Consider the following 12,326-nt stretch of genomic DNA (forward strand, 5'->3'; position numbering starts at 1 on the left):
AGCATGAACTCGTGTACAGAAGGCGAGGGTAGCGTACTCCTCATTTTAATATTATACAGGGTCGATGACTCCACTGACACATCATGTTTCGTGTCTTCGGTGAGAATCGAAAACGGCAATTGCATTTCCACGTCCTTAAACAGGACTCGTGGATAAAATGTACTACGTCATGTTTGCAAACAATTAACAACTTTGTTTCTTCCGTATATTAAGTTACTGCGAATGTTTTTTTACATGGCTAATTAACAGGTTTGCTTTTTCCAGGCTTCTTTTTGCTCCAACCACATTTCGAGAACCAAATGTTCAACAGCAAGTTAACGCGTCGCTACTCCTTTCGAAAATTTGTAATAAAAAAGTATACTCCGGATGTAACGAATTGTCATTTTTAACTGGATAGGTTTTTCTCTACTTTTATGGTACAATTTCATTCAGTGGAAAGTAGGGAAACAGAGTTCTTAAATGTTATTCTCATATAAAAGACATTACAAAAAAATTAAACAACTTGATACATTGAATTGTGAAAACTACTTGCTTCAAAATATTCCCCTTACGCACTAACGAATTTTGGCACAACGCAAATTAGCCGGTCGCCATTTATTTCCTTTCGAAATAAAAAACTACTGATACAGCTTCAAAGATGAAGATGCATGTCTTTGCTGTAACGATGAAAAAATAGAATCAGTGAGACACATACTATCCGAATGTACGTTACGTCAGAATCAACGCGATAAATACCTTTCAGGTATAAAATTTGAATATCCGTCAGGACCTGAATTACTGCTAACAGAATATATCAAAATCTTATTTGCCTATGTATCCCTAAGCTGTAAAAACAGGACATTTGTGCTGGGGTACTAAAAGTTAAACTGCAAGTAAGCCGAGAATCAAAGTACAAATGTATTTTTATTTTTGTTAATTTTTAATCGTAATCGTAAGCTTAACCCTAATCACTCACTTGGGGTCTAAACGACCCCATTTGTTTTGTGTAGTTCTAACGTTTTCCAGCAAGCGACACTGTAGAATATTGTGCAACACTGTGCAACACAATGTCGTATGGTGCCCGTGCTATTTCCCTGTTGTTGGAACGCATTGTGTAACACAGTGTTGCTCTGTGACGCTTGCTGAAAAATGTTCCTAAATAAGTGTGAGTGATTAGGATTAAGCTAATATAAAACAAAATATGTAAAACATTGGAAAAATGTGATAGAACCTCTTAGTGTGTAACTGTGTCGTATAATTTGGGAATTTGTAGTAGGCTAAACGCCTTAATGCAAATAACCTCATTGCATTACAGTTCTTAAATATTTCTATTCTCACATAGACGTCCATGTCCGGCCTCTGTATTCGGTTACAGTAAACAAACAGTTCGTTACAGAACTCTCAACAATATTGTCAAATTAACACTTGCTTAAAAAGTAGAATCGTCTGCGAGATATTTTAAATGAGAATGACGATGAATCGCAAAACTGCAGATCCACTATTGTGACCAGCTAACTTGTGCAGGTCGTCAAACTCCTTTTTTTCTCTCTCTCTCTCTCTTTCTGTACATGTATAAATTTGTAAACAAATGTACTACAAATAGTTGAGAAAGCTAATAAACATCAATCAATCGATAAATCAATAAAATCACAAGATTCTCTCCTCTGTATTGGCAGAAAATCGTAGGGAAAATATTACTTTTTTTATAGTGAAAAAATAAACACAAAAAGTTTGCTAGCGTTGGGAAAATATGTCATGAATTCATTGATGAATTATAAATCTAGCCTTCGTGATCGTTACGTAGCACACGTTTGCTAATTGGGAAGGGCTCGGCATTAAGAAAAAAGAAAAAATCATCGCTTCATATTTATTTCTGCTTTGATTGCATGTTTTAACGCGTTGTCGAGGTTTCGATATTTCGTTTAATTAATTACTCTCGTTTCTGCGGTTTAATATATGCCCTTGCTTTCAGGGTCATTTCCTTTAATTTCACCGCAGTCGAATCAATTTGGAACTAACTCATTTTCCTCTGTGCGACAAAGCAATTTTGTATTATCAGTGAAATAATATATAATTTTCAATACTACAAGATTGCTTTTCGATTATAATTATGATGATAAAAATGCTTCGCGTGAGCAGGAAGAACATCGATCGTTTTCAAAATTAATAAAATGTCCTAAATTCTAAACAGCCGAGGGTATTTTTGACATTTTATCCAGAGATGTGACAGCGTCTCGAGACCGGGTACTAAAATATAATAAAATCATAAACTTCGTCACAAAAATAATAAAAATGTTCTACGATCAAATCCAAAATTTCTACTCCTAAGAGAGGGTAGTTTTTGAAAAAAAAATCGTAATGTCTTCTCGAGCGTCCCGTTAAGGTTATTCACTCATCCATCTCAATAATTTGTATTTTCAGTTTGAGAAAAAAGCGTGAAAAATCTTTGACACAGTCACAATTCGATTATTATCACTAATTTCTCCGATAAATTCGGTACACATGGAATAACACAAATCGAGCTTATTCACACTGGACGTGCGTATTACCAACGCGCGAAATTAACTTTTTCCTTGTTCCTTACGAATTCGGCTCTCCACTCATTTTTTTGTTCACCAGAAAGTGAGAGTAAGCCGCGCACTGAAATTCTCCAATCCATCTCTCATTTTAATCCGCGTAAAAAACTTACAAAACAGTGTTATTTACACTCCATAAGTGACCGCTACACGTAGATCAATAAAAAAAAGTTTTCGGGAGTTCTAGTCCCATATGGGGCCGAGCGTGGCCTACGGCAAAACTTTTTCGACGGCTGCTACCCGAAAACTAAAGCGGCGATCGTCCGACGTTGGAGAGCCACTTCCAAGGAGAGGTCCGAAGCTTACCCAGTCAACCGGATGCCTCAATTGGACAACGAAAACCCACAGTTTTCTAACTTGAAAGTGGAGAGTGAAGTCGTTCGGAGTTGGTGCGTGACCAGCGAGGGTCGCGGTTGCAAAAACCCATGCGTCCGGACACACCATTTTCGTCTTCATTCAATTTTCACAACTAAATTGTTGAGTGGCAGAGAGCGCATGGGTTCGGGTAAAATTCGCATGATTTGCGCGAGGCATAAGCACAACGGTACACAAAAATAAAATGGAATTTGTGTAGCTTGGAGCGAATGTGGCAACGTTGCTTTCCTACGACGTCTGCTCTCGTGCATACACGTTTGTATCTGTTCACTTAGCCTGAATACCTATCAAAAGTTCAGACGTGGCGGTAGAGTTTGTTTGAATTAGCTTGCTCGGATCCTCCAAGATTGCGATCCAACCGAAAGCCAAAAGGGGCGAAGAAACGAAGCAAAATACATCGAGGAATATCGTGTATGCGAAATTTTATGATTTCATCGTTCAATACTGATTCGCCTCGAGCAGGAAACAATGGCGGAAAAAAATACTCAATCACGATTCAAGCAGCATTTATAAATGAGCCAAATGAGATGAAAATTTCACATCCAAAATTCATATCAAGCCAATTTATCCAATATTCGTGACGCATCAAATTATCGAAGTGAATCTTGTAACGTGAATAATAATATGAAAAATAACACGGACCACAGCCGGGTTTTGAATGAATATTAACTGGAAATCAGGGGTGGGGTTCAATATGTCGAATAACTGAATTGTAGAACGGTCGATATTTCGAAATTTAAAAAGTTGTGATATCAGTTTGGAGAAAAATAAGTAATTCGAAATTCTTATTCCCGATCGACTATTCAGCAGATTGCGTGTTTAATCAAAAATTCCTTCTTTGAATTCGTGTTTACCCAAAAATATATATTTCAATAGTTTTCATTTCGAATGCAATTTTAACAGACCATCCGAATGTCAAAAGTTCATATTTTCGAATTCAAAATGGAGAGTAATTATTTTACAGACAGACTAGAATATAGAGTAGCAAAAAATCGAAAGTAAATTTTTCGAGCCTATAAAACTTACGTAAAATAAATAAAAGCCTATAAAACATATGCGGAATAGCGATAGCTCGAAAAGGCGATGTTTAAAATTAGAGATCACCGGTCTGAGTAAGTGAGTGAGTGAGACGCGTGTATTTGGAGCTCCACTGCATTTATTTATTTTGATCGATCGACTTTCTAACGTTTCGCTATTTTGACTGTTTGACTTTTTGGTGTTTCAGTATTTCAACCTCAGTTATATTTGGTCTTTCGTTATTATATTTTCAAAATTGTGAATTTTCACAGTATCGCTGACTGTAGTAATTTATGAATCGAAAGAGTGATAGTCGAATTTTCGAAAAATCGATACTTTAGTCATCGTCCATATTATCATTCGAAGTTTATAAACTCAAAATTTTAGTCATTCCAACATTTGATCCCCACCCGAAATCAGGTTTCGTCGAAATATTGTAATATTTGTTGCACGCGTACATTCAACAAAGAACCCTCGTATAGCCAACAAAATTTCGATTGTTTCAACCCAGTTTCATTTCGAAATAACGAAATTCCGTTTTAATATACGGAATTTCGTGAGCATAACGAAGTATAAATACGTTCAACAAATCATTTGTATCAATATTTCAACCAAATTCGGTTTCCAATGTGTTATGCCAATGGTTGCACTTGCATCCGTTCTATTCGATAAGAATTAGTTTAGGAAAGCGTTCTCCCGCTTTTGTATCTGGTCCGCAAAAGTAGCCGTGAGTGATACACATTTGTGTTAAGGTAGATATTTTATAAGCTTGCGAATTTGGCCTCAAACACTCCTTCAACTTGGTACGATCTCGAGAGACGTAGTCGACAAGAGTCGAAGTTCAGAACGAGCAAAACTTGTAAATGTTTCATGAGTAGATTAAGAAAAAAATAAAAATAAATTGAATTTTGTTAATTTTAAAAAGAATCGAGTGAATTTTTATTTTATAATAAAAACACGTAACATGACAGTACACATCAAACGAACTGCCAAAGAGCTTTATTGCAAAATCGACCCCACGGAGCTGTGGATCAGTCTTTCGATTTTTCAATGTTTTCACCCATCGAGCTGACGATGGAATAACACTCTTAATGCATTCTTAACATATTAGAACTTGTAATTTAAACACCTTTACTTGAAATGCCGAGGGTGAACGTGAGAGAGAAAATGGACGTGTGCCCACAGGCACATAGACACGTACTCGGATAGCAGAGATTGTAAAACTGTTATCTCTGGCATGATTTTTGGAATAATTTTCTCGGAAACTAAACGAAGAGGCATGGAGCCACGTCGAACATGTATGGAGCACACACAGAATCAAAGGAAACTCTCTGGCATGCATTACTGCCGAATATTATGATAAGCAAAGTTTGCCATGCGGCAATGAAAAAAGAACGAGAGCGTTTTTTTGTTCAGTCCGTCGAGCGTAAAATCCGTAGCCCTGTGAAACGATGTGGTAACGAGCATAAAGAAAATCAAAATTTTAAAAAGAACATGCGAGAGCTCCGAGCGTACGAAGGAAAAATTATCCCTTCGAGCACTCCCACGGAGCATCGAAGGTTTGCCAGTTTTTAAAGTATATCTGTACGTGGATTCGTATGAAAAAACGGTCTCTTCGAATTTACGAGGAGTCGACGCTGCTCCTCAACGTATCGGACACTTTGACAAATTGATTCCTCACATCACACATCTCCCATCCACCCTGCTCTTCCCATCGAAGCCCTACACCGTCACGTTCGTATACAGATATGTACGTTTCCTACAAAAGTCTATTTTCTCGTTTCATGCCCGTTGTGCATCGCCTCGTTCCAAGCGCGATATTCCCCTCGATAAAGTCCTAGAGTCCCGTCTTTCTCGCATGCGACACATGTAACGTTACGATGCATGAAGCTCGCTCGCGCTGCACTAGGCAAGATTGAGCGAATGAAACATTGGCAAATTGAATTCTCTAACGCGTCCTGAAATAGACGAAGATCTGGCAACTTTTCAATTTTCTTTGCCCTTTACATAAACGAAAAGCTTCATTCTTTTCGAGAACCGGCGTGTATTGTATTGCACGAAAACTTCACACGAACGCTTTCGGAATTTACGTCATTCTGAAGTCACAGCTGTGCCTCTCCCCGAACGAACTTGACCACATATTTCTGCGCTAAATTTCTCATTCATTCAAAATTCTCTCAAGCTTCGAGGGACCAATTTGCTTGAATCTCGAATTTATGCTGTAGAACAGCTTTCTTTCGGTGCACTTCTCGATACGTTACGAATTCTTCGAATTTACTTGGAAACGCACACTTTTTCGATCGAGTCAAGATTCTCCAGTTTCAAGTAAGAATTTACTGTCGTGGAGCAAAACTGCTAACAATTTTGATTGGGAAACCGTTCGACTTCGCGCTGTATTTCCAGGAAAGTGTTTTGTACGTTTCTGAATATCATTGCAAGAAAATGTTTCGCTGTCTCTTTACTTTTCTTAAGTTTTCTATTTCCTTTTCTTGATATTTTCGCTCGTGTACTTCACTGCTCCATATATTTTTCACGAAACTTAAAAATTCTTGATTCATACGCACTTTTCAGGGATCAAAAGTACGAAAAATATATGAATTTTATCAAAATTATACACTCGACGAATATTCTCAATCCGCTTATAATTTCATTGGTTATTTGCTGGAAATATTTAACCAATGAAAAAGAGTTTAGAGAAGTTTAAAAAAGCACTGTAGAAGTGGAAATAATTTTCTGGATTGAGGCCACAAGAAATTCTAGTGGAATGAAAAAAAAACCAGTTTTTTAAGGGGCTTTTCTACAGATTTGTCCACGCAACATGCGTGCACCTTTTTTACGACTAAAATATATGCGTTCCACGAAAAAATGTTCTATACAAAAGTTGCATGGTTTAAAAGGTTCTTTTGGTGCATTTATTTTTTTTATAGACGCCTCGAAGATTTGGAGGTCAACTTTGTTTCGTCAAATGAAAGCTATATTTTTTATAGCTTTATATTCTAAAATATCGAATTCTGAGTAAAAAAGTATAGACCTTCATTAGCCCCAAAGTTGATAGCTAACGAGTAATTTAACTTTATTGCTCTGAGTCATGAATCACGAAAAAAAGATTCCGATAATGGAGAATAAAGAAATGCCAGCCCACTTTTTCCATCGTTGTACGCCCGGCTTGTATCTGCGTCGAAAATATTCAATTTGGGTGATTCGTTTTGCTTTGAGTGACCAGTTCGTACCTTTGAGTACGGCGAGCACAGACACTCGGGTGAGGAGCTTTTCAACTGTGATGCAATGAAGCAGCTGCTGGTGCACCCTGGTTACAGGGAAGCATCGACCGCGTAGCGTGAACCTTTCACGGAAGACGACGAAAGTCGTAGACCGACTATAGTTAAGAACAGTGAGGTAATTTGCGAGTATGGATTTATGGGAGCTCGGGGTCTCGAGTCTCTCAACCGTAGTAGAAAGAGGTGGAAAATTTTGAAATTTTTATTCCTCGTTGGCCGGGTCTCGAATCCGAAGCTGCGACATCGTACGACGAGCTTTGCCGAGTTGATCAGTCGCTTTCCATCAAATTGAAAAGTATCGATCTTTCGAAATACTCAGGCACTTCGAAAGCTGTCAAGGGCCGTCCATATCTGCCCGAAATACATTCGTCAGCTGATACTCATCGGGGAGATAATTTTCAGGTCTCGTTTCTGGATGCCCTGCAATTGAACATTAAAAGATCGTTAGAAGGCGTTAGAATGACGTTTCGGAACGTTCGTACACTCATTTTCGTAGAGGCTGTTTTAAAAACGCGTTTTTACCATCGCCCTGTCATCAGCTCTAACGAAAATAGCGCAATGGAAGCTCGAGAAAAAAAAAGCGAATAAACTGAAAGCGTGCACATTAATTTACCCGCATTTTATGACCTCCGCCAAATGACTTCGTTCATGAAACTGAAAACAAAATGAGAACGCTGCTTCGTTCGCACACCGAGCATTGGGACGGAAGCAAAATAATTAAGTACGTACTACAATTGGAACGCTCTAGGAATTTATGTGTCATTACGTCCCCTTCGAGCAAAGAATATCCCCCGCGTGCAGGCTATAAAATTTACTTTAGAGCTGAAGTCACGGCCAGCGCCATCGCTCGGTGATTCTCGATAACAATCGACGCAAGCTTCAACTCTAATCGAAATATTAACGCAGATAACGGAGCCCAAAACATGAGTTCCCACCCAACTGTAAGCCTCTGAACGTCGTATGAGAATCGTAAAGCGACTGACAAATGAAACGTCAAAAACAACGAATTTTAGTTACAGAAAATACAAAAGTTCGGGGGACTCGTACGAAGAATAACGAAAAAAAAATCTATTTCTAACCACGAGTAAAATATCGGTAGCATGACAGTTCGTTCAACAAAATAATGGCTCGAGTGCAATTATTTCTGAAAATGGGCAACGTCAACAAAAAATTTACTGGTTCGACTTGAACGGGAAATCACATTCGCATTATTCGATGAATTACTGATCGAAAGTTGGCTCAAGATGTTTACGGATATTTGCATACGTTTGTGTATGACACGAAACAAACGCCTTGTGGCGCCGGAGTCGCTCGAAGCCGCGCATGACTGAGGCCTCTCGTCGTAGTTTTCCTCTCGGCTTGCGCACTTTTCGTGTTTTACGTAAGATTCACGTGATACCCGCCAGATCCGCAGGGACGTGTGCTACGACAATGAGCCCTGTGTGCAATATTGACAATTCTTTCCCGCGCGGTATTGAAGCGTGTAAATTGTTGTTTCGATTTGTGCAACGGCAGATACAATTTTAGAATGGACTGCGATTGTAGGCAGCTGTTTGTTATATTTGATGATTAATATTTTTTCAAACGCTCAATTTGTTCGATCCTTCGTGAGGAATCTCCAAAATCTGTTTATTTGAAACATCGTGAACTTAATCGTACTCAAGATAACCGCGTGTGAAGCATATAAAATAAGAGACGAATTCACAAGCAATTTTTTGAACGTTATTGCGTTTATGCGTGAACACGAAAATTGCATTACGGAAATTGGTTTTAGTCGATTTCGTATTAAAGAAGATAAAAATTCGTAAAAGTTTGAAATTTCATATTTGTATTCATTCGGTGGCGATATTTTTGAGGACGATTGATGAACGATAACGAAAATATAATATCATAACCTGTTCCGATGTATTGAATTTCTTACCTAATTACATCAACGTTTTCTCGGTTAATTTACCAAAGAAATCGTAGCTCACATCATGTTTATAGGTGTCGACAAAGTTTATGATTTCAAGGTTCATTCTATACTCGTAAATTATTTCTGATTTACTTATCTGTAAAGTATATTTATGGACAAGAAGAAAAACTGAAGGAACAGATGACGCGCTTGCGCGCGTCGGTTGCTCAAGCGGACGACGCCCGAAGCTGTGAATTCCACGTTCCACTTGAAAATTTAATTCCTCTTGTTTCACTCGTCAGGACTCCATGCTCGAAAAATAAATCGCGAACAAATTGCGTTATCACAAATTGAAGTTAAAGCGAGTGGCAAGATAAAGAAATGTTGATTACATAGAGAACACTAAAGATAATAATAAATAAAAAAAATGATATCGAAGACATAAAATCGCACCGAAGAGCAGAAAATCTGTCGGCCATTTAACGTACATCGTTCCTGTGTTCGTGTTATTTTAACCACTCTGTGTATGTGTGTGAGTGTTTTGTGTTTTATGGAAACACATACAACGGCGAAAAAACTCGAGAAAGGGCGAGATAGACAAGGAGAGAGAAATATTGAGATAAGAGAATAGTAAAAATCGAGTTATAGAAAAGAAAAAAATTCGGGAGGCTTGGAAGTGGAATATCTGATGGTCTTTTGTTATTCGTTGAAAAAATGCAACAATAATACGCTCGAAATACACATATATAAGGATAGAGATATTTGTCGACTTTTATCTCGTTTTGGCTGAACACAACTGCGGCATAAATAACAATCGAACCGTATTACATTTCGATAAGAATATAGAAAATTTGATGTCATAGAACGATAACAAATTTTTTGTTCGTAGTAGTGTCGTATAAAACACCTAATTGATAGCGAATGAGCATTAGTGGGGTTAGGATCGTGCGAAAGCGAGAGCACTGAAAGGCGAGTGAGAACGAATGATAGCGAATGACGTATAGCGGCGACTCTGCGGGGGGAGAAAAAGAAAGAGCGAGAGAGAGAGAGAGAGAGCAAAGAGCTCGTGCCGAAGTCCCAGTGAGCCTCAACGGGTCTCTAATATCCACACGGGTGAAAAGATCGTCCAAGTCGACTTCGTATAATCTCGCATTTAACGGAAACTCGAGGCGCCCGAAACAAATCGATTCTAGTCCCTTTTTTTTCTTCGTTTGTCCCATTTTCATCGTGAGTTCGTGAAATTTTTCTCGAGTGTCGTGTATTTTAGTGTACGTGTGTTTATTGTGCGAAGTTTGAGAAACAAAGAGGCTGAGTTTCAAGTCCACTCACAACGAGAACAGTGGAATAAGAAAAAAAACACGATTTTGGTCAGACACAGTAACGAAAGAGAGAGCGAGAGAAAGAGAGATACATACAGATAGAGAAGAAAATAAAGGTTCGCAAAGACCTTCGGGAGTATACGAAGAAGCCGAGATGGAGAGCCAGGCCGCTTTCGTACTCGTCGCTTTTCTATATTTAGCGAGCCCCCTTGCCACCGTCCAGGCAGGTGAGTCCAAAGAAAAATGTTATACCAAGAAAACCTGCCTTTTTTCCTTTCCGTATTCTTCGAGTACCATTATGTATGCTGTATTTTCCTGCCTCGCGATTTTCCAACCTCTTCCTCCGCTCGATTTCCTTCGTGAGGAAAAACGATGAAAAAATAAGCTCAAGGCCACGAAAGATTTCGAAGAAAAAATGCTGCAGCGACCATTGGAAAAAGGTTATGGCCGTTCTGACTCATCGTCGACGTATTGGCGTTGAGGTCTCACTCCTTTGCAATAAATTTTCTCATTTTGCCTTTTTCTTAACATTCTTTAACATTGGACAAAACAATTTTTTCCTTCAGTATCTAGGATTCTCATTTAAAATATTTACACCGAAATTGTAGCATCTATAACCTTAATCCCCGTAGTGCAGATCAAAATTCATTTCACAAATGATTGTTCCATCATTGTTGCAATTTTAAAAGGTGATTTAGAGTTTTGGAATCTGAGCACTCTTTTCAAACATCAAATCAGGCTGTTTACAATGCTTAGAGTCAGTGCCATACTTCAAATGATCTTGTGAACCTTTCAAGCGAACAAAGAACAGTGTTTTATTCCCAAATAAGAATAAGTGTTTATAAATTAATATAGATGCTGCTTTTAACACATTGATAATGTTGACGTTTCGAAAATGAACACAAACTCATGGGAAAATGTATCTGGGATATGAAATTGGAGGTTAAGGGAGCAATTGAATTACAAAATTGTTGAAACGGAAGCGGCTAAGTTTCATTAATTAAGACAAATGGTTGATGACGTAGAGGAGATGTTATTGACATAGTGAACAAGACTTGACCATTTAAATGCCTGACGCCGGAGGGCGTGCTGTTACGATTGAAGGAAAATTTCTTTCGTTCAGTGATCCAAGGTTTCCTTCGTAATGTTCCCCTCAGCTACTTTTCTGCAACTAGATACAATCTTTTTCAAAGACTTTGAAATATATTGCACAAATTACTATTGACAAGTGCATAAAAAAAGCTCACTACAGGAAAAGTTGGGGCAGTATTTTGAAAAAGAATGTCGATTTGTAGTTTGAGGCGTTAATCATTGACCGTGTCGCATAGAAAAAGAAGCTACTTCCATGTGGCTAATTATAATTTCTTAAAAAAGTGATATCGGGTTGTAAAGTTTGCAATTTCGTGCCAACCTCTTCAATTGACTTTACATTGATTTCACGGAAGTACCAGTTGTTGAATTCTGTCGACGAAGCATCCGACGCTCGCAAATACAGTTTGTGCTAACGTACTTCCTCGATACAGTTCAAAATTCTTTTTTCCAAGGCATAATTCACGTAATGATTTTTCACTAAAAGTAGAAGAGAAGGACCGAGAGAACAAATCTGAGGCGCTCTCAAAATTTGGAATCGACATAATTTTCTCTCGCATTTGATTGTTGTATCTTGTAAAAATATTTCGAATTACCATGGCTGATTGACCAGGTATAAATTTCAGGCTGTATTGAATAAAGAATGGAAATTTTACTGCTGTCAAATTTTCTTTTCTGGTGTACGCTGAGCCACGAGCCGCTTTCAGAAATTGCTGGGCGACAAATCACAGATTCAATACTGAATAATGTTTTATTGATTTTAGAGTCAGTCAAATAGAGTCCGATAAGTGTATTTAAT

The 12,326-nt window shown here is 38.1% G+C and overlaps 1 protein-coding gene and 1 long non-coding RNA gene across 4 annotated transcripts in view; one reads left to right on the forward strand and one right to left on the reverse strand.

Moving 5' to 3' along the window:
• Positions 1 to 4,858: 4,858 nt before the first annotated feature.
• On the reverse strand, positions 4,859 to 9,262 carry LOC122419246 (uncharacterized). Of its 2 annotated transcripts, XR_006262858.1 has the most exons (3): positions 7,955 to 9,262; positions 7,839 to 7,879; positions 4,859 to 7,645 (listed from the first exon to the last, which is right to left on the reverse strand). It is a non-coding gene; the product is annotated as an uncharacterized lncRNA (long non-coding RNA). The 2 variants fall into 2 exon arrangements; XR_006262857.1 differs by having other exon boundaries at positions 7,839 to 9,262.
• Positions 9,263 to 10,084: 822 nt separating this feature from the next.
• Positions 10,085 to 12,326, forward strand: part of Bsg (immunoglobulin domain-containing protein Bsg) — a 50,550-nt gene continuing 48,308 nt past the window's right edge. Inside the window, exon 1 of one of the 2 annotated variants that reach the window (XM_043433652.1) lies at positions 10,085 to 10,665. In XM_043433652.1, coding sequence (XP_043289587.1) covers positions 10,593 to 10,665 — 73 coding nt within the window. In that variant the 5' untranslated portion in view covers positions 10,085 to 10,592. The remainder of the gene's footprint in view (positions 10,666 to 12,326) is intronic. The other variant, XM_043433653.1, reaches the window with a different exon arrangement.

The sequence above is a fragment of the Venturia canescens genome, chromosome 1, assembly GCF_019457755.1.
Source record: "Venturia canescens isolate UGA chromosome 1, ASM1945775v1, whole genome shotgun sequence".
In the NCBI taxonomy this organism is placed as follows: domain Eukaryota; kingdom Metazoa; phylum Arthropoda; class Insecta; order Hymenoptera; family Ichneumonidae; genus Venturia; species Venturia canescens.